At 43.5% G+C, this 22,691-nt stretch overlaps 1 protein-coding gene across 7 annotated transcripts in view; it reads right to left on the bottom strand.

The window, feature by feature from the left end:
* Positions 1-11,981: 11,981 nt before the first annotated feature.
* The window catches only part of rerea (arginine-glutamic acid dipeptide (RE) repeats a), a 146,491-nt gene continuing 135,781 nt past the window's right edge, over positions 11,982-22,691 (bottom strand). For 4 of the 7 annotated variants that reach the window (XM_033629295.2, XM_033629296.2, XM_033629294.2 and 1 more), the window contains 11 exons: positions 21,368-21,530; positions 21,166-21,258; positions 20,405-20,604; positions 19,983-20,144; positions 19,783-19,896; positions 18,305-19,683; positions 17,440-17,662; positions 16,632-17,352; positions 14,501-14,674; positions 14,210-14,390; positions 11,982-14,119 (listed from right to left, as the gene is read on the bottom strand). In XM_033629295.2, coding sequence (XP_033485186.1) covers positions 14,086-14,119; positions 14,210-14,390; positions 14,501-14,674; positions 16,632-17,352; positions 17,440-17,662; positions 18,305-19,683; positions 19,783-19,896; positions 19,983-20,144; positions 20,405-20,604; positions 21,166-21,258; positions 21,368-21,530 — 3,444 coding nt within the window. In that variant the 3' untranslated portion in view covers positions 11,982-14,085. The remainder of the gene's footprint in view (positions 14,120-14,209; positions 14,391-14,500; positions 14,675-16,631; positions 17,353-17,439; positions 17,663-18,304; positions 19,684-19,782; positions 19,897-19,982; positions 20,145-20,404; positions 20,605-21,165; positions 21,259-21,367; positions 21,531-22,691) is intronic. The other 3 variants (XM_033629297.2, XM_078170095.1, XM_033629299.2) reach the window with 2 other exon arrangements.

Below are 22,691 nucleotides of genomic sequence, written 5' to 3'. Positions count from 1 at the left end.
AAACACAAGGTCAGGGTGCTACCCGTCTCTTTTGGCCCCCAAGCCACCACACGGCAACCCCAGCTGCACCTCTAAGCCCGTTGGCCTTCTCACCACCTTCTCCTTTGTTGTCCTAGTCCTCAAAACATCAGGAGGTGAGGCAAACCCGTTACCACACTGCAGAGAACGCCAATGCTGGGTTTTCCAAGGTAGCAGGCGAGTGACAGTGAGCTATCAGTCCTGGCCCACAGACTGATGATAGATCGCTGAGGAAATTGCTGAGGAGTAGGAGCCATTTACCGGCTGTGATTTATTTAGCTTTAGTGCTGTTGCTACCCTGAGACAGGCAGGCTTTATAAAGCCACCACAGCAAGTATGACAGGCCAGGGTCGAGGCGGGGTTATCTGCATGATGGGAGACAGTGGAGCTGCTGAGCTATAGCATATTGGGTCAGTCACTTAATGATACTGGCATTTGATCCCCAAATCACATCTGTCAGGTCATCACTGAAATTAAGTTACACACTGCACCTCAACCCTCAACTGTGTTGCATTATTCAGATCTTTATTTAAAGGGACACTCCACCGATTTAACACGTCAAAGCCTATTTCATGTCTCAGGGAGTACTACTGATGAAGACAGTTATATGAAGCCTTGTGTGGCTCTAGAAGGTGCTGCACGAAATTAATTTAGTTGCCTCAAGTGATGTCACTTGAGTCAGTGTTGGCTGGGACTGACGTCTACAAGTTGGACATTGAAAACCTGTTGGTGTGGAGTTTGAAAGCAATCCTATCAGACCTCATCTCTGCTTTAGCCTGGCAGCTCAGAGCTACACTGGCCACTAGTCACATAACATACCTGAATCTAATTCTCAAGTGTTGGCGATCAAGTTGCATTGTGGGTAATGTAGGCACCAGGTTTTGACAAACAAGAAGACTGCATATAATATAACAGACATTTCCTACAAGATATACTAGCAGCAAGTTAAAAGTATAAAAAAAATGCCCATCTCATCAGGCATAATGGCTCATTTCAGTCTGATTAGATATTATACTATATCATAAAATAATGTATAATATTGTACCTGGTCTAAGTGGATATACTAATGCATTATATACATGATTACATTTTAAAAGAGTGCAGTATTTCACTATGAAATGTTTAGGTGTATAAAGCAGTGGTGGAAGATGTGTACAGATCAGTCACCTAAAGAGACAGTTCACTCCCAATTCAAAAATACATAGTTTTCCTCTTACCTGTAGAGCTATTAATCAGTCTAGATAGTTTTAGTGTGAGTTGCAGAGTGTTGGAGATATTGGCCATAGAGATGTCTGCCTTGTCTCTAATATAATGGAACTAGATGGCACTCAGCTTGTGGTGCTCAAAGTGCCAAAAAATACATCTGAAAAACTCAACAGCATCATCTCTTTCCAGAAATCATGACCTGGTTACTCAAGATAATCCACAGACCTTGTTGTGAGCAGTTTCATGTAGGAACTATTTTCCTTCTATAGGACAACATCCACCAATAATATCACCGTGCAGAAATAAGCGTGCACCGACCACTGAGCTAGCAAACGTTACAGCTCAGCTACTTGAGACAGCAAACTAGCTTGACAACATGGCCAAATCCAAGTATGCCACAGAATGTATTAAACTGTGTGGACCTTGAACAAATGACTGAGGAGAAATCTGGACCCCTTGGCTGAACCAGTCAGAAAACACTGGTTTAGGGTTTCAAAATACAGGATTTCTGTCAGTCGACTAAAGTAGAATAAATTATGTGTGTAGATCAATATGCAGAATATTAGCTGACAACAATTTTGTTAATCAATTAATTGTTTAAGACATTTATCAAGAAAATGTATTGAACATTTGGTGGTTTCAGCTTCTCAAGATTTGCTCCTTTGTTCTTTATACCTCTCTTGAATCTTTGGGTTGTGGACTGTTGGTCGGACAAAAAAATATCAATGTGAAGACGTCACCTTGGGCTCAGGGAAATTGTATGGACCATTTTTCAACATCCTTTAATTTAAGACTAAATGTTTAATCAGTGATGGAAGTAATCATCAGTCACAGCCCTAATGAGAATAAGGGGTATGTATAAAGATAATATTTGGCATCTAGATTATGAGATCATCGTACACCAAGCCCCGCACAGCAGGGACAATACACAGTGATGACAATAATAAACTTTCCTCCAGGGGAACTTACACACAAGTGATCCATGCCCTATAAAAAGCAGACAAAGACGCTAACGTAATTATGCCTGTTAAATTCAACCTCCAGAACACATGGTGTGGAGAAGACAGACTCCTCTATTAATGTGTGTGTCAGGGTTCATGTTTGTACAGTTAACCTTGGCAGTGAGTGCAACAGTAACCAGAGCTCAGAAGTTCACATATATGATATAAAGAAGAAGAAAGTAATTAATCAGGTTAACCTGTTGCTTTAAGATAAATAGTTGGTAACACTTTCTATGACGCCCATGTCCATGATGCATTATAAACATACTTATGGTTATAGCACGGTAGGCAGACACACAGGCCTGAAATACACACATGCACATCCAGGACCTATACATACGTTAAATGGAGAGTTGACAAAGTGAGGGGGCTGCCTATGGACGATCACCCCGAGCAATTGGGGGTTTGGTGCCTTGCTCAAGGGCACCTCTGCAGTGCAGCAAGCTGGCACCTCTCCAGCTACCATATTTGGTCTGGATGGGGACTTGAACTGGCGAACCTCCAGTTCTCAATTGAAGTCCCTGTGAACTGAGCTACTACACTCATAAATATTCATAATGCTTTAAAAGACATTTTCTTATTATATTATGTTAAGTATCATAATACTTCAAAACTGCTGGTCACTCACTGATAAATGTTTGCAAGGATTACAGTGCCTTATAACTCCTAATCCTTTTATAATGCATTATAATGTAAATGTAAGTTACCTCTAAGTGGTCATGATACTTTTACCTTTTACCTTTTAAGTCATTATTAAATACTTTACAATGTGTCTTGATTATCATTATAAAGCTCTTAATGTTGTTAGAACTATTATACAGTGCAATAAGCAGTTTATAGTGCATTATAGACATGGCAAAAGTCATGTTTACATCGGCAATACAAATCACCCTCCACTAGACACTTCATTTGCAGTGTGCCAACAGGAAACTGCCTAATCAACTTAGCCTGTAACACTCATAAACTCAAAAATCATTCATACTGTAAAACTTCAATTAAAAGCCTAGTCCCAATTAAACACCCAGTCCCTTTTACTAGCCCGGTGTGGCCACACATTTTAACAAATAAAGGCCTGTCTCAATTACATGCCTGGTCTGGTTGCCAAGCAGTTCATTTTTCATTCTTTGGATGTATAAAACCAGATTATTGACCACCCACTTGAGGTAACTTGAATTATCTGTTAAGATTGTGCATATAAATGTCAATATGGAGATGCTTCACATTGTTAGCTCAGTTCATTTCATTTTACCGAAAACATGAGCACCAGAGAAAACCATAATAGATTACCCTGTAAGTTATTTGTATTCATTCAGTCCGTAAGGGTCCAATGATCAAAAGAATCAAAAGTGTTTTTCATAAAAAATTATTCCAAGTTTTGAATATTGTTTTAACAGGATGAAGTGGTGTTGTATCAGAATGCCAGGTGCCGTGAAACAAGTGTCATAACGTAACACATAATTGATATGTTATTCAAAGCCCAATTTTTATACAAGCAATAATTATACAGGTTTAAATAAACACTTTCATAGTGTTTCCCATCTTTGCTGAGCAACAGTTTCATGTTAAAGGAATTAAAGGCCTGTCCAAAATATAAACCTGTTGAGTTCAGTGATTTAAGCAAATAATAGCCCGGGCTACTACTTGAAGTTTTACAGTATTTTATCAGTATGAAAAAAAACATGTGTTGCCATTTTCAGACAAATGCATCAAGTGCCAAACAACAACCAAAGGAAAAGAAATCATTTGCTCTTATATTGATATTACAGGTACAGTAACTTGAGGAGCAGAAATTAGACACTATAATACATCAGCTTTAATTCCCTGTAAGAGCAACAGCCAAGACATTAACTGTCCCACTTCCATACTGCATAACAAATTGTATACAGTATATAGGCAACTACATACTAACTGACTTAGGGTCGGCTGCTGCTGCTTTGAAGTTTATATGTGAGAAGAATCAACATATTTAAGTTTCCTACTAAAGGGAGTTGATACATTACGTGCACCAAAGCATATGAACCAAACTACATCAGTGGACTATCACTGTTTACTTCACAACTAGGCATCAAAATGTCTTTCCAAGACTTTAATTACTATTTTGTGTTTCTGAGATATTCCTGGAGCACCATCCACATTTTGTTTTAATCTTTTCCAGCTGTGAGCAGCTCCTCCATTTCCCGTGTTTAATGCACTGTGGGACAATAATGACCACCATCAAGAGCACACTAAAAAACCCAGGCATTTTTAATATGCATACTGACTTTTTTGGGTGTACTTCCTATGTTTCCAGTGAGAATACACATCAAACACTGCTTAGATTTTATATGTGTGTTGTATCATCTGCAGTGCTAGCAACAAGTGTTTACAGCAGAGCAGAGGGCTTTAATGGGTTAAATAACCTGCTGTACTGCAGAGGGTGTGTTGGATGTGTATTACAGCGAGCAGCAGATGTCACATGTGGATGGAGCAGTGGACCTCCAGTTGTGGGCCTGAACATAGCAGGCAGGCTGTCATCCATAAATGTGATTTGCACAAACAGGAAGCTGACAGGACTGTGAGGTATACATGCGTTCTGCTCGTAAGAAGTGGCCCACAGATCAGATCTCTATCAAGTTTAACTTATTTTATTTCTCTGGACTGTATCCACTCTGATGGCAAGAAGTTATATGTATACTACACAGGACTTTAATAAGGGGCAATGTACAGACTCAGACAGAAGTAATCCCTCTCAAACATCACGTACGACCCACTAGAAGTGTGTGGTGGTGTATTTTTTGACAGACACTCTTCCCTCTGCCTGTTTTCTCTTATTTTCTTCTTATTTTGCTGTGCTTGGGATGTTCCAGGGCACAGCGAGCATCTGAAGCCAAGAATTAAAATGGTAGCAACCAGGTGCCAGACCGTAAGCAGCACGTATTCAAGAGGCGGCTATGAAAATCGCCGACACAATGCTGAAAAAAAGACAGAATCTGGGGTTGACTTTGACTTTTACTTCCATTGGCAATATTGCTGCACAGTATACCTTTAAAGTTATTAAAGCATTGTTTGTGATCCATCTCTAAGAATACTCTGAGCTTCCTGTTTCTGAAACTTAGTTTTTACCTGGTTTTCGCTAACATATCTCCTTTATGTGAAAAATACCATAGATTCTGGGTCTTCAACAGGTGGTCCGCAACCCTTAGGGAGTCCTCAGAGTTGCTGCACTATTAAGTTTTTTGAAAAGATATGTCTTAAATTACACATTACAGTACAGCACACAACATTAATGAGGCCACCTGCACGGCATTTATCTGTAACAGCGAGGTAAAGTAGAAAGGTAAACATATTGACTAACTAGCTGTATTATCATTATCATTTCAAGTGTACAGATAGTCTCGGAGTAGAGTCGCTGCTCCTTTGCGTCGAAAGGGGTCAGTTGAGGTGGTTCGGGCATCTGATCAAGATGCCTCGGATGTCCCGGGCACATCCCACTGGTAGGAGGCCCTGGGGTAGATCCAGGACACGCTGGACAGATTACATATCTCAGTTGGCCTGGGAACGCCTTGGGGTCCCTGAGGAGAGGGGCATCTGGGGTGCTTTGCTTGGCCTGCTGCCCCACGACCCGGCCCTGGCTATGGAGTTAAAAAAAGGATGGATGGAGATATTCATGTGAGCCTAATGGATAGTTTTGTAACTTTTCGAGCGAGAGAATCTGACACACCGTGCAACTTTAAGACCATCGGCGAAAGTGCAGAGAATTATCTCTGCAACTCAGTTTTATACAATATATGTAGCCGGGGGTCCGTGCTCTCCTTCAGCTAAGGGGTCCTTGGCCTGAAAAATGTTCAGACACCTGATGCAGATTAATAACTTGATGTAGTTTTTATGTACAAAGTTTTTAGGCCAACTATATCTCTAGTTCAATTTTCTAATTTTCTTTTCTCACCTTTCTGTGCATAACTTTATAGGAATAGTTATTTCAGATGTCTTCAAACATGAGATTAGTTTTAATATCTAAAATAAATGCGCACAGAACTGTAGGTAGCTCTGTTAACTTGATGCAAAACTGATTCGGAAAAAGTTAAAAATGCCATCACTGGCACAAAGCACCAGAGCAAACTGAGGTACTTCAGCTACATGCAGCTAGTTTCTGTAAAGGAGTTTGTGATATTAAACAGACACATCTATCATAAGCTTATCATTAAGCCAGTGTCTGTACAAGTTGGTTTGGGATTTATTATATACTTTCTGGTTTAAGGACTAACAGAATTTGTTTGTAGATGCAAGAGTATAACAAATCTGTTTTTGTGTTACACAAGGTTATGAAACCCTCATGACTACATTAAAGGGGTTAAGGGTAAGCCACATGGCAGTGTGCAGACTGTTTCTTAAATTCATTCTGGGTTTATTTCCCCTTTAAGCAGAGGAGAAGTAAATCAGATGACAGCTTGAGGTCTTATTTCATCTGAAGAATAAATTTAAGGGAGTGGACTGCCAAAAGAACCAATATCCCTCCGCTGTCCCAATATTTTGAGATGACAGTAGAGGACATTTTTGTGGACTGTAGCCCCAGCAGTCTCCTTACTGTTTCACATTTTCCACTGGGTGAACAGTGAATTGAAATGTTGTGCTGTGAGAAATCTGAAATGTCAGGTCTGTGTGACTCTGACGGTGCACAGACACTGCAGAAAGAAACATGCATGGGGGACAGTTGGAAGGGCAGAACCCAGGGCTCAGTGTGCTGCAGCAGCACACAGTCCCACTGAACGTTAAGTCTCTGCCAGCTGCATGTTTTATGACAACACATTAAAGAGGAGCCTGGAAGTCTAGCGTGCAAGCCTTGCATTGTCTGTCCTCTGCCAGCGAGGAACCAAACCTGGCACGCTTTATTGAACAAAGAGTTCCCTACGACTCTGGCTACAGGCTGTTCCCTTGAAATCTAACTCGAGACAATAGAAACAGAAGGGAGAAGGAGTGTGGGAGAACGAGAGGCAGTGTGTGTGTGTGAGGCTTGCGGTAGGCGTCGGCAAAGGCCTCCTGAGGGCGTGTACGTGTGTGTGTGTGTGTGTGTGTGTGTTGGGAGTGGGTGAGGAATGCTTGGGTCGGGCCAGTGGCTGCACTGGGTTGATCCGCTGGTGCAGACAAGGGGGAATCCAGATCGGCGATGACAGGAATGTGAAAGCAGAATATCATTAGACACATGGGAGCTGCAGCCCAGGCCTCAAACACACAGCAGGCAGCAACGCAAACAGATTCACAGAGATAAACTGTACACACACACAGAGGAAAAGTTATTGCAGCACACATGCAGGGATTGAACATTAAGGTGGATCAAAATGGCAGCCATCTCATGGACCTGAAACATTATGCTGTGGTATGCAGAGCTGCAGTGTCCTCCCCTTTTTCTCTTTCAAAAATCTTTTTATTGGTGTCCAACTGAGATGTAATGTCGAGCTCCAGTGTTCTTATAATGACAGTAAAACTTACTGAAAACAAACTGAGGGCTCCACCTCGACCCTCAACTGTGTAGCAGTATTCAGATCTTTTATTTTAAGGGGAATTTTACACATCAAAGCCTGTTCTCATGTCTTGGGGAGTACGACTGCATGTGTGAAAAAGTTGTAAAAAGCCCTTTGTGGCTTAAGAAGGAGCTGTGTGAAATCTGATCAGTTGCCTCAAGTGATGTCACTTGAGTCAGCGTTGCTTGGGGCTGAAGACTACGAGTGAAATGAAAACAACCTGTTGGTGTTGAGATGAAAAGAAGTAATCTTACCTGACCTCTGTGGCCCGCTCCTCATCTCTGCTTGAGGCTAGCAACTCAAGGCTAGCTGCTGCTAGCACAACACGCCTGAATCTAATGATTCGACTAATGGCTATCAAGTTGTATTATGGGAAATGTAGGCAGCAGGTTTTGACAAAGAAGAATGCACAGTATTTAACAGGAAATTGCCTAGAAAGCATACAAGCAGCAAGACAAAGTATAAGCACAGGCAAAATAAGCATCTCATCATGTAGAAGTCAACGTGAAAATAACAATGCATTTTATAGCCACATGTTTTGGATTACATTTTTTAAAAGTGTAATACTTCACACTGAAATGTAGTGGGAGTAAAGCAGTGGCGGAAGAAGTATATAGATCAGTCACTTAAAGGGACAGTTCACCCCAAAAATCAAAAATACATATTTTTCCTCTTACCTGTAGAGCTATTAATCAGTCTAGATAGTTTTGCTGTGAGTTGGTGTTGGAGATATCAGCCGTAGAGATGTCTGCTTTCTCTCCAGTATAATGGAACTAGATGGCACTAGATGGTTTGTGGTGCTCAAAGTGCCAAAAAAATACATCTGAAAAACTCAACAGCAATGTCTCTTTCCAGAAATCATGACCTGGTTACACATCCACAGACCTTGTTGTGAGCAGTTTCATGTTCTCTCTACAGAACTACATCCAACTACCATACCATTGCACAGAAGGAAGTGTGCATCTACTCATGGATAACAGGCTTGTGTTTGTCTCAATGCAAGATGTAAACATAAATGGTATCCTCCTCAGCTGAGCTGTAACGATAGATGAGCTAGCAGTAGATGCCCGCTTCCTTCTGTGCAGTGATGCGGTTGACAGGTGTGGTTCAGTGGAAATAGTTCCTACATTAAACTGCTCACAACAAGTTTTTCAAATTTCTTTATTTATCTTTTGACACTTTGAGCACTGCAAATTGAGTTGCCATTAATTTACAAACATATGACTACTTTATGACATGCACTGTTATATCGACTTAGACAAGTTACAGTATTATATTTTATTTTATAATATGCTATAACATATAATAAGCCAGACAGGAGCCATTCTGCATGATGAGATGCTATGTTTTGATACTTTTTAATTGCTGCTTGTGTAACTTGTAGGAAATTTTCTCTCACTATGCATTCTTCTTTGTCAAAACCTGCTGCCTACATTACCCATAATGCAATTTGATCACCAACAGTTGAAATGTGTCTCCTCAGAAATCATGACCCGGTCACTCCAGATAATCTACAGACCTTGTTGTGAGCAATTTTATGTAGGAACTATTTCCACAGAAACACACCTTTCAACCGTATCACAGTGCAGAAGGAAGTGTGCATCTACTGCTAACTCACCGAGCACCACTGAGCTAGCTAACGTTCCAGCTCAGCCATGGAGGAGGCCATTTATGTGACAAGTGCGAGCCTCTCTTCCATGAATAGATGCACACTTCCTTTTGTGCAGTGATACAGTTGGTGGGGGTAGTTAGGTAGAAAGAAAATAGTTCCTACATGAAACTGCTCACAACAAGGTCTGTGGATTATCTTGAGTAACTGGGTCATGATTTCTGGAAAGAGACATTGGTGTGGAGTTTTTCAAATGTATTTTTTGGCACTCTGAGCACCAAAAGCCAAGTGATATTTAGTTCCATTACACTAGAGAGAAAGCAGACATCTCTACAGCCGATATCTTCAACACGCAACAACTCACACCTGAACAAATTAGTTTAATAAATGGCACTACAGGTAAGAGGGAAAATATGTATTTTTGATTGTGGGTTGGACTGTCTCTTTAAGTAGAAGTAGGAACCCCAAACTATAAAAATACTCAAGTAAACTTTACAGTTCATCACTAAAATTTTGCCAGAAAAGATCCCTAAACCATGAAAAATGTCCTGGCAGATCGCTCCATCTCTTTCAACATCCTCTCCCATTTCCTTTTCTTTTTAAATTCACAGTTAACGTCTGAACTCACAGACCACACACTGATACACACATCTTACTGTACAGACCTGAGACCTGGCTCCGGACGAAGCCATGAGTCATGTTCGGTGAGGAGGGAAATGATTTCAGCTGGGGCAGAGGATGAGAGGGTCAGAGATTCTGGACAACCTGTGGGTCTTTTATCTGAGAATCTGAAGGATGCTGGTGTCCTTTCATGAAGCAGCAGGTTTGTTTGTAGGACCTTTCACTCTGACTTTACAGGGAGAGTGCTTGTAAGCATACAGCAACATGACAATCTAAGTATTCTACCACATAGCAGGCTTTAAAAGTTTATCCCTGCAGGTGTAGTTATCATTCCAGTGCTTTATAGGAAAACCTTGCTTTAACCTTTCCTTGGAAAATGAAGGTTGTTTTGGTGATATACATATTCAGATGTTTGAAAGGCACGGACGAACCTTGTTTTAAATAAAATGCATGTATGCATATTCAAGACAGGCTCATCTGCAATGTAGATGGGTTTAATTACCTTTATTTGCATGCATCAGATTCCTACAGCTGTGCTCAATTTATCGAGCGGTATTTTTTTTACATAACCACAGGTTGCTTGTTTTCTATCTCACTGAATATCGATCCAGTAAACATGGAAGCAATGTTTTTAATTCTGCAAACGCACAAGACTCACAGAACAAGGTGATGGTGTCTGAGAGAATACGGCACATGAAATATCTGGTATCATGTCTCCTGTATATCTAATTCAGACAGCGGGTGAGGAATAACACCAGCAGCAGATTTGCTTTCTGTGTCAACACAGCTCATTTTAAGATAAACAGGGCAGCCGCAGAGCTACCCGCTGAAGGAACACAGCTACCTTCCGACTGAACGCACTAATAGCATGTAGGCTCCTCTCTGCCACTGAGCATCACACTCTGCGGCAGGCAGGCCCAGTGGAGCGAGAGAAAAGACAGGAGGATGGAAGAGATGAGGAGGCTCTGTGTCCGAGACCTGCTGCAACAGATACAATAACAGTGCAAGAACAGCACAAGGCATATTGCTATTCAGACAGAAAGAGCAGATTTTTTTTTAAGACTTTGTATCCCTGTGTGCCTGCCTGAGGGGTACACACAGTATTATGAGAAGGATTTGAGTTGACACAAGTCACAGTCGCTCCATCGCCGGTGTGGAGGAGGACAAAGAGGAGGAGGGGAGATGAATTATTCAACCAGCCGGCGCTGCTCGGCTCTGACGTCTTGTTGTGTCTTATGGGGAGGTGAGGCGAGCCGGCAACAACAAGCAGCACCTCCTCACAAGGCGGCCGTCACATGACAGCCCCAGGATAGAGCATCCAAGGAACCTCGATTTTCCCGAGGACAGGGCATCATTTCAGAGAGCAGCAGTAGAATAATAGCTCCCTCTCAAAATGACAGCCATCGCTGCGGCACACCATCACAGATTGCTGGTCTATCACTCCCCACACACACAGGATGAAATGACAGCCCTGCCCCGCTGATAGCAAGGCATCTCAGCCTGAGTAAGTGTTCCTTCTGGCTTAGCCTGGCTTTGATGTTATTATACCATAGCAGTGCAATATTCAGCTCCGAGATTTACTACCTGCTGCTGGGGTGATCTCTTAAAGCTCAGTGTTTGTGAAGCTGAGAAAATGGAAGGCTGGAAAAAAAAAAGAGAGAAACAGGGACGCTTGATCTATTCTGTAACACGTTTCTCCCGTCAAGCAAAAACTCTATTATTCAAGAGCAAATGTAGGACATGAGTATTATCAAAAACAGAGCCGGCATCAGGCCCTGCGCTCAGCTGGAGAATTCCAAAATGTAAAAAGAAAACAGAGAATTAAGCGTGTTTTCTGCTTTCCTTCTATCTGTGCCATTTAGCGAACGAGCAGTGAGAAATCAAAATTGTTTACCCTTAAAACAGGATTATTGTGTCTCACGGCTGATGGGATTTAGCAGTCTGCTCTACCTCGGTATACAAACAAATGTGTTTACAAAGAAATAAATGTGATGTATCTGAAGGCATTAAAAGAAAGAGATGAAGTCGTTTCTTGTGGTGTAACTTAGTCGTTTATTTTAATTCCACAAATTTTTCAAAAAAATTACAAAATACTCAAATGGAGAGAACACAGGACTCACAATTTTTCTTATTATTTCTACTTTTTGTTTACATTGTGTCATCCCATGGCGACTACTCATATATACAATAAGCTTCAAGATACCAGTATATATATAAATCTTAGCAGTCAGAATTTACATTCTGCTATTGCCGCTTTGAAACAAGAAGCTAAACCATTGACAACACTTAACATCAAGGTTCTGGAGACACAAAAAGAGGGAGTAAAAGGCAAGGGAATCGTCAGGAAAACGAGGCAAAGGTGACGATGAGGAGTACGTCGTCGGGAGAGAGAGACAGGAATCGGTGGGAGATGGCGAGACAAAGTGACAGGTTTCTCGTCAGGGCTTCAGAGACTTTTTTGGATCTTTAAAAAGGGGGGGGGGGGGGGGCATGGGTTTGATGTTTTCAAGCATTTAAATGTAAATTATAGTGCTCCAAGGGAAGATATGGTCACTTTTAAAATGCAAATACAATTTCTTCATTTGGTTAAAAGTAAATTAAAAAAAAGCCACAGTTTTCTAAACGTCCATGACGGTCCAACAGTCTTAGTGCGTGGAACAAAAGCAGAACTGATGTCATGGCTACAGCAAAAAACAAAAAGTAAAACTTGGGGCTGGTGTGCACTGGCATGACAGGTCAGCACAACTTGTAACAGTCAGTGGCACACGCAAACACACACCCCACTCCCGGGGTCCAGGAGTGTGTGTATCCTTAAGGAACCAAGACATACGAAAACATCATGAGGAAAACACGCGCTCACACACAGTCATCGACCCTCTACCTCCTGGTGGTCACGTGTCGGCAGGCCCCCCCTCTAGTGTCACAGTGAACATTATTACAGCCTAGTTGGAGGATGACTCAGTCGGATGTGAGCCCTGCAACAAACATGGGTGACTGGACCAGGTGGAGAAAAGGGGTCACCCACAACACAACTAGCACTGACTCAAAACCATTCACACGTTTAAAACAATCCTGAAGTTTGGCTCCTGATACACTGAGCAAAGTTAAAATTCAGGTCCTGGTGATTAAAAATAAAAACTTGAAGCCATTTCAGCCAAATGTGTTCCTGGTATCCACATGTTTAAAATCATTCTGTTACAACAAAAAGCAATGAAGTATTACTCCAATGTGTTGACTTAAATATAGATTTTAAGCAAAAGGATAAAACCAATCGAGTGGAGCTCTAGCTCTCAGTGCAAACTTTAGTTTTTCTTTTTAATCCATGGCTTCGGCGTGCACTCCACAGAAGCCTCAGTGACAACAGCGTCACCTCTTCAAGTGTTTCAAATCATGAACTCAACATGTTGAGTGTACACATTCTGACAACCTGCTGCGTGTCAAAGGTGTGTGATGAATGGATGTGGGTGTGACAGCGTCATGGTTTACATAGTGTATGTGGGACTAAATCTAACACAGTGATGTCAGAGGAACGTCACAACTGAACCACAACTCTCAGAAACTGCTCATATAATGCCATGGTGCTCCCCTCTGAAACAAGGGATAATGCTTCAAAACAATTATATTGGAGGTTGAAACGACTTGGTTTGGAGTCCACACCTAGTAATAATAATAATTATAATAATAATTATATGTTTATATATACTATTTACAGACTCAAAAACGCCATGCTGTAGCTTTTCTTAAAATTATGAAAAACCTCCAACAATGTATTAAAATAAATGTTGAGTTTAAGATAGCACTTGTTATTTTTCCATAAATGGCCTGACCGGTCTTGTCTTTTTTTTTTGTTGTTGATAAGCACAGTGTCTTGTTCTAGCACCTACAAAAAAACGTCAGGGAAGCTTGTCATGCAGGAGTCTTGAGGACGTTGTCACTACTGGCTATATACCAAAGAAAGTCAATGTCTTGAAAAATAATAATTAAAAAAAGTCCTTGACAGGAACAGAAAAAAAAAAAAAAACAGAAGAATTCTCAGACGATCCACTTGGCCTTTTCCGTTCTTCAAAACTGAATGAACTCTGTAACAACTTCCCGTGTCCTGCACCTAACGGTCGCTGCCTCCCTTGGCTGGTTACAGCTGCTTGTCGCTCTCCTTCTTCAGTCGGCTGAAACACAAACAACAAGTATTAATATCTGGACACATTCGCTTGGTTTATCTAAATGTTTTTTCATCTGATTCCTGGTGCTTATCTGACCTGTAGTAGTCCTCCTGGCCAGGCAGTGGTCCTCCGTGCATGTGATGGTGCCCGTGGAGCCACTGCTGCTCCATGGCCAGCCTCTGGAGTTCAGCAGACTGGGCATGCATGGCCTGCAGCTGGTGGGCTGCGGACATGGGCGGCGGCAGACCTCCTGGTAGGTCCCGTGGGTATGGAGTACCTGGACGAGGCACAAACAAAAGATTTGATCAGGCAATCTGGCAGAGCTGGGATTGATAGATTGGATGTGATACTGCTGTTAATGAGAGATGATGTTGGCGGGGAGCCTACCGAAGACTGGGTGGCGCAGCATCTCGTGTTCATGCGGCGGCTGGCCGAGGAGAGGGTTGGGGATGGCGCCGGGCGGGTAAGGGAAGCGAGCCAGGTGAGGTCCTGCTGCCAGGGGGTCCACTGCCAGTGGATGGCCCCCCGAGCCTGGAGGACACACAAGACATTCACCACCACCTTCTGGGCGTCAGAGTCTTAGGTTCAGGGTACACTCATTTCACGACAGTGTATCATAAACAGTGCATGCGACAGGAATTAGTGATACACAGCTTAATATAATGTTACTCCTCTCAAGGCTGTCCAAAAGAGTGCAGGGACAACTTTACTATATTTATCCACTGTGAAGCATCTGCTGGCTCTATCAGAAATTTAATGAGGATATAATTATGCTTTAATCCAATCTCATATGTCAATACTGTACATTACGACAGACAATAAAATATGAAGTGGAGTTTCAGATCATATGGTGACATTTTTAAACTAAAAGAGATGCAAGTTGAATTATCATTAATTCAATGTCCCCTCTGTGCACTCTTCACTGTTATGAGAGAAGTAATATATATTAAATTAATAATTGCATTAACAGACAACTTGATTCAAATAATAGCACAAGGAACTTAATATTAACCTCCTCAAAACTTATTTTTCTTATTGAACATTATTTAACTTACTTACAACAAACACAGGTGACCTTAACTCTTATCCTTTCTAATTCTCTTTACAATCTTTTAATTTTTTCAAAGATTCCTTAGAGTACTTTCTCTTCCTCTAACTTTGAAGCACAGAGTAAAACTGGTTAGCAATATTTCTACTATGTCTTATTAGTGCTATGACAAAATATTTATTTATTGATACATATCAATTCTGAATATTTGAACCGGTTTCATACTCATTTTTCAATACACAGGTAACAACTGCGCTTTCCTGCTCTGTCTTATTGTTGCCTATGTGTACTACAGTCATTCTGCTACTAACCAAGAAAAGCAAAGTCGTCGGTGTCAAGTTATAGTTTATGTCTTTTGATAAAAATTTAAACTTATATGTGCTCAATGTCAATTTTACCATGGTTTTGAAAAGGGGTTAAATTATCTTATTTAGGTATAGTATCAAAGTTAAAAAGTGATGCATCTTGAAAAAGTATCAATAAATCTTTGGAGTGCCCCAAGGTTCTATTCTTGGTCCTTGACTATTTCTTTAGCAATGCTTTAAATAAAGATTTTTTTTCCCTTATCTTTGTGCTGATTATACAAATCCCCCTTTCAATGTCAAAATGTAAAAGTACAGAATATTATACAATAACATCATAGGGCCGGGCAATATATCAGTATTACATCAATATTGTGATATGAGACTAGATATCTTATTTGTTTTTGGATATTGTTATATTGTAAGTGTTGTCTTTTCCTAGTTTTAAAGTCTGCATTACAGTAAAGTGATGTAATCTTCTAAATTTACCAGACTGTTCTAGCTGTTCTATTATCTGCCTTTAAACACATATATATTTTGTGAAAACAACACAACCCTAGAATATTGCTGCAATATCAATATCAAGTTATGTGGTCTGTAATATCATGATATTTGATTTTCTTTATATCGCCCAGCCCTAATTACAATCAATATCACACAATAAAACATTCAGAAAATCAAGTTAAAATATTCATACATCAATTTACAAATATGACTGTATACAAAAGATCAATGTATCATGCACATTCTGAATATGTCTGTAAGTATATAAAAGATATTTAAAAATTGACATGTTTGAATTTGATTAATCATCTTCCCCTTTATAAATGTAATTATAGCAACATTATTGTTGTATACTTTAGAGTTACACCAAACAGTGATATTTATTAAAGGAAATATAAAAAGCTCCTCTGATAAAATCTGGCAACCTCAATTTACTAAACACATTTTGCAAATACATTTGCCAAATAATGAGCAATTACCAGCTTGTAGTTTTCCCAGAATTGATAATATTTTGGAATGCAGCCCTTTTTCTGTAAACGTATATAGTATGTACTGAATATACTTAAATAGATAATTTTATTTCTTAAAATTTATTTTACTCTATCGTGTAATTTTAAGTGATACAGTGACAGCATGTTTGTGTACAAGCAGGGCTTTCGTTTACCTTGATGGAGAGGGTCTTGCTGGTGGAGGTGGAGATGCGAGTGAATATGCGAGTGCTGGTGGTGGTGTGGCGTGACATTAAACATCTGTAGACGAGCGATGGGGTCGTTGGCCACTGTGGCCATCCTCTCAGCATGGAGTCTCTCTGCAGCCAACCTCTCTGGGTAGCTCATTTCTGGCCGCAGCTGGGGCCCAGCGAGGGCCAGCCGCTCACGCTCTAATGGGTTCAAGCCAGGATGGAAGGAGGCGAAAGGGTGAGGGCCGGCCATGGGGGGCAACGTGATGGCCCCATGCCGGGCAAAGTGCTCCATGGGGTTTGTGGAGGGGTGAAGTGTGTCCATCTCTGGAGGCTTAACCTCGAAACCAGGTTTCATCCTTTCCCTCAGCTCCCTCTCACGGATCTCCCTCTCACGCATCTCCCGCTCTCGTAGCTCGCGCTCCCGCATGGCCGGGTCAGCGTTGTACAAGCTGGGCATGTGATAGGCCAGCAGCGGGTCTGCAGGGTTGAGGGATACAAAGAAGGGGTGGTTTCGATTGGTGGGGGACATAACGTGGGGTCGGGCGTACTCGCTGAGGGTCCGCAGGGCAGGGGTGTCGGGGCCAATGTATGGAGGCACAGCTGCGATCGTGGTGGGGGGGCCGTCGAATGGAGGACGCATGTGGGCGGGGCCAGCCATCTGAGGTTCACCCATTCTGCCCTCATGAGAGGAACTGGAGGCTTTCTGCAAAGAGAGAAACATGTTCAGTAAGATTTAAAAGAAAAAAATTAACCACAGGCAAACTAAAGGGAGACAAACAAAACCACTCACCGCAGCTCGCTCTGCTTCCTTTTCTCGTTCCCGCTCTCTTTCTCGTTCCTTTTCCCTTTCCCTCTCTCTCTCCTTCTCTTCCCTTGCTTTCTGCTCTGCTTCCCTCTTGGCTTTCTCCAGAGCTTCCTCTCGCTTCTTGGCCAGTTTAGATGAAGCCAGTGGAGTGAAGTAGTAATCTGTCCTAGCACACGAGTTGTAACCCCGGTCCAGGTGCTTGTAGAACCTGTGGTCGTGGTGGAGATAAAACATTCAATATTTATTCAGAAAAATGGAGGGATGTTCCAGTTCATAAATTAATACTTGTTACAAACAAAAGAAAATAGGCTGGAGAGAAATTCATGTTTAATTTTGCATGCTGAATGGCAAGATAATGTCCCATTAGATGAAAAGACAGCTTGTATTAGCTTACACTGGTCCATTATTCAAAAGGAAATAAACTCCCTTGGCATTCACTTTTGCTGCTACGTTGAGTATGTATTAAAACCCTCATTGCTATTCATTGGCAGTCTGAGAGCCACTTAAGCACAAGGCAACTACAGATACTCATATTCAGATGCCTCGGTTCAGCCGCATCTCACTGTAATTAATCTCCCTGCTCTCCATCCCCGATAATTCCTCGCCATCAGCCCCTCGGAGCTCAGGGCTAATTGTGGCCTTGGATGCCTATTTTGCTGAGGACATTCGATTTGTTACTTACATCAAAGCCTTAAAATCTGAAGGCAGAGACTCTTTGTTGTTAGATGTGTTTGAGAGCTAATCAGCATCCCCAGACAAGACAGTAAGCAGCTCAACAGACTACTGATAAATAACTGCTTTTGTAGGTGTATGTTTTCCTTTTTTGGGGTAGAAATCGGCACAGACGTACCGTGCTGACTGGCTGGCATGGCTGGGCGTGTTGACGATGGTAGGCTCTGGGGAGGGGCTTCTCTGTGGGGGCGGAGGGCTCTCTGGCTCTTCTGTCTCGTCCAGAGGCTCCTCTTTGATGTGTACAGGTGGGAGTACCGGGCCGGGGCCGGCACAAGTGACGGAGGCAGGCAGTGGCATAGAGATGGAGGAGGGTGGAGCGGTGGAGGATGGAGGCTGTATGCCAGGCATAGAGTTTGATGAGGATGGGGGAGGGCCAGTTGGAGGTAGAACTGTATTGAAAGGATGAGACGAGAATGGCGGCTGCGGTGGCCCGTTTGGATGTGAGGCTGCTGCGGAGGGCGGCAGAGGAGGAGGTGGAGGAGGTTGGTGGCTGGCTGATGGTGGGAGGCTCTGGGACTGAGTGAGAACTGGAGGCTGGGCTGGGGGCGGCTGAAGCTGCTGCCCCTGAGGCATGAGCTGTAGGGGAGGTGGGTGTGCTGATGGAGGATGGTGGGTGGATAAAGAGCTGAGGGGCTTGAGGGCAGGAGGTGGAGGCAGGTTTGAAGGCATCTGAGGGAATGGAGGCGCCGACACGTGGGGTGGATGTTTGTGGGACTGTGGGTTGGGTATCTGAGGGATGGGTGTGGTTGGTGGAGGCTTGATGTGTGGCATGGACATTGGGGCAGGGGGAAGGGGCTGCTCTCTGGGAGGCTGGCCTCCACTCTGAGCTGATGACTGGGATTGGGAAGGAGGCGTGTGCGGCCTCTGCTGTGATTGGCCAGAGATTGGCAGGGGTGGGACCTGAGACTGACCCACAGGGAAGCCCTGAGGGGGCATTGAGTGAGGGTGAGGCATGTGTGAGGGGCCAGGCTGCAGTGGATGTGGCATGGGTGGCATGGGCCCGTGATGTGAGCTGGGTAATGACTGAGGTGGGACTGGGGGGCCAGGAGGTGGAGCCTGAGTCAAAGGTGAATGTGGAGAGGGAAGCCTTTGAGGGTGAAGGGACGCTCCTGACTGGATAAGAGACATTGGGCTTGCCTGGGGCAGAGGCTGGGGAGGTAGAGAGGTGGACGCCGCTGTGGGGGAGACCTGTGGGGGCAGCGAGGGGGCTGAGGCTGTAGGCGGAGGTGGTGCCGATGAGGCGGCTGAGGTGCCTGGCTGACACTGGATGACTGGAGGGTGCTGGCTCTGCAGGAGCTGTTGCTGCTGGGCAGACGAGTCTGAGTCGCTCTCATTGTCACGTGGGCTGGGGATGCTTGGGGAGGAGCTCCGGTTGTCCTGGTCAATGTCTTTAGGATCGCTACTGAGCTCCTCGTTGATGCTGCGCCCATCAGAGCTCTCGCCCTCGCCCTCCCCTTCGCCCTCCCCTTCTGAGGGTGAATCTGGCCGACTCAGCTCCTGAGGGACAGAGGAGAGAGAAGGATGAGTATCATAACACCAAGTCTTTGCATTCCACTGAAACATATCCGAACAGCGAAACAAGCACGACACACTCACTTGTGTCTTGGACTTTTTGGCGCTGGCTCTCTCGGGCTCCTCTGTGTCTGAGGCTCCCTTCTCTCGCTGCCGTTTGGCACTCTTCAAAGGTGAAGGAGCCTCCTCTTTAATCTTCTGTGGAGCCAAAGTAGCAGAGCCATTAGGGCACATTTCACAGTGATACGTGCACATAAATACAAATCAGTCCTTGCTGTGTTTACCTTGCTGGGCTTCTTCATGGAGTCTGTCTTGCTGTCAGTGCTGTCCGTGCTTGCTGCGCTGGGAGAAGTGCGTCCACTGGAGCGCAAATCCTCGTTGGTAGGTGAGGCTCTGCCATCAGGACTGGCTGTCTGCTTCTTACGACCACTACGTAGCGTCGACATCTGAGAACAACAATTAACAGCAATATTAGGGCTGCATGTAACTTGAAATTAAGATGGACATACACTATACGCAACTCCAAATCTAACTTTTTTGAATTTCTTTATAAAACCAAATGTATGAATCAATGCATGTCAAAGCTGTCCCTGTACTGCTTGTCTACAGATGATAGGCTTATTGCTTTGTAGTCTGGCTCTGGGGATGACTCTGGGGCTATGGTTCCTGAAGGTGAAAATAGAAGGATAGATGAGTGTGTGCCCACCGAGCCTCGGTTCCGTCGGGTCCTCATGCTATGCTTCCCGCTGAGTCCATCCTCTTCCTCTTTGACAGGTTTGAACATAAATGGTGGCGGGTCCACGGGCTTCTCGATGGGGGGCAGCTCACCGTACTTCTTGAAGTGAATGCGGCAGTCTGTGCACAGCAAGATGTTCTCCCGGCCCCCGTGGTGCCAGTCCTTGGAGGCTGAGGAAAAGCCATTTACAGTTGTGAAATAACACACTCTCGCAGGCAGTGAGAAGTACACACAACACAAAGAAATGATCTCTGAACTACAGCGATACTGTAGAATACAAAGGAGGTCATTAAGTAACTTTGTTGTTTAACATCTAATGGGATAAATATATTTAATGCAGGAGATGAATCAAAGGTAATGTATGTCCCCCGCTACATACCGTATTTAAATTTTCTATAATGCACTAAAAAGGTCTACAAGGGTTAACACTATAAAGCCAAAGCTATTAGCCACCCTAGTTGTGATGGCAGTAACCTAAGTGTCATCAGATGGGAGCCTGGCACTGGGAGCCAGCTGTGTGGAAAAAGGGGAAAGATAATGAGGTGGAGAGAGTGAACGAGCTGTGGGCTCATGTCTGATTTGATCAAATTAGTCCTGACATCTTCTGATGCCCATCTGTCACACAGCGCTGTGTTGTGCAGCCTCACACTGATCCTAATCACGACAGGAATAGCCAAGCAAGTCCATATGACCAGTATGAGTGTCTGTAAATGCAGAGCGTGGTGTCTTACTGGTAGTGAAACAGTGGCGGCAGGCGTAGCCCTTCAGCTCCTGTTCGCTGTCTTCACTGTCAAAGTCATCTTCACTAGCTGAGCTGAGGTCCACTGGAAGAGAGAGAGAGAGGAAAAAACACTTCACGTACATCGCTCTAGCACCACAGTGTATCAGGTCATTTCCTCTGTGGTTGCCATTCAGGGGGTCAAATATACGTACAGAACTCGCTGGAGGGGGGGCGTGAGGGAGTGTTGACAGGAGTTGAAGCGGTCCGCGTCTTGATGCGGCGGAAGACGGGCTGGCGGCGGTGTCTGCGGTGGGCTCGACAACTGGCTGCCTCGGGGGTCTTCTTCCAATAGTAGTAGAAGGTAATGAGCTCCCCCTGAAGTGAAACACAGAACAAATTAAGTTAAAATGGGCAAATACATCGCAAGAACACAAACAGGAGGAACACTGAAGAGGAGGCGTCACTTTTGACTGAATTAAAAGGAATTAAAGGTCTATTTGTCCAAGTTGTTGAAAAATAGTCACTGTGAAATATCTGCAGTTAGGCTGAATAAAATATGTGGAAAATACACATTAGCAGTCAGCACAGTATTTCACAGTGAAAGGCCACGGAGTGGGTGAGTCCATGCCAGGTTTTGTAGCTGGCCGGGCATGTTTATACTGTGGCCCTGTCTGTCCCGGGATTAGGCGAGGAGGCTCACTGAATGCAGGGATATTAGGATCAGTGCATTGGTGGCTGCCTGGGTGGCAGGAGCTTGAATGGGAACAAAAGAACATGTCAGGCAGAGCTTTGGCGCTACAAATAGGGAGTGAAATGGCTCCTCGCCCCTTCACTGGAAGAGTCAATTGAACTTTAATCAAACATTTGGAGGGGCGCACTTGCCAGCGAGCGAGGCGGATAAATCCAGTGTACAAAAGGCCGCCAGGAAATCAATACCCAACTGAAACATTAACACATGCAATCATGGATCAGAAAGCACTTTGCTGAGGCAGCCTGTGCATATTAACTGCCGCTTTCCGGCCACACTCATAATACGCGAGCCTTGAAAATTGGCGACAGGAGTCAGCCACAATTATGTAGTTTCCTGTGGGGCTTTGCCCTTCTCTCCCTTGCCGTGAACTAGTGGTCCTATAACAAATTCATGAAGGTGTGGTGTGATTGTTGGGTGAGCAGTAAGTCACCTGTAATCTTTACAGCCCAGAGGGCAGCCATCTACTGTCTGAGGTCTGTTAAACTGCTGTTCAACAAAGCTCCCAGGGTTTAATGGCTATCGATTGTTTTCCTTCTCCGCCTCAGCTGAGAAACTTGACATAAATTAGTCAGTACGTTGCTCTCTAAAATGCATCAACAGCTTTTCAGCAACAGCTTAACATCGTGTATCAAAATGTTCCACAACAAACAAAGGGGGGAAAGGATATGATGAAATGGCGGACAGTTGTAAGTGGCAATAAAAAACTCACTTAACTCTATTTCACCAATGAAAGAAAATAACTTTGTATCAAAGCCAGAAATTTCAAAGTATAACAGGCTGATACT

This window comes from Epinephelus lanceolatus, chromosome 8 (genome assembly GCF_041903045.1).
Source record: "Epinephelus lanceolatus isolate andai-2023 chromosome 8, ASM4190304v1, whole genome shotgun sequence".
NCBI classification, from domain to species: Eukaryota; Metazoa; Chordata; class Actinopteri; order Perciformes; family Serranidae; genus Epinephelus; species Epinephelus lanceolatus.
The sequence above is the reverse complement of the archived record's forward strand: the minus strand, read 5'-3'. Positions and strand labels throughout refer to the sequence as shown.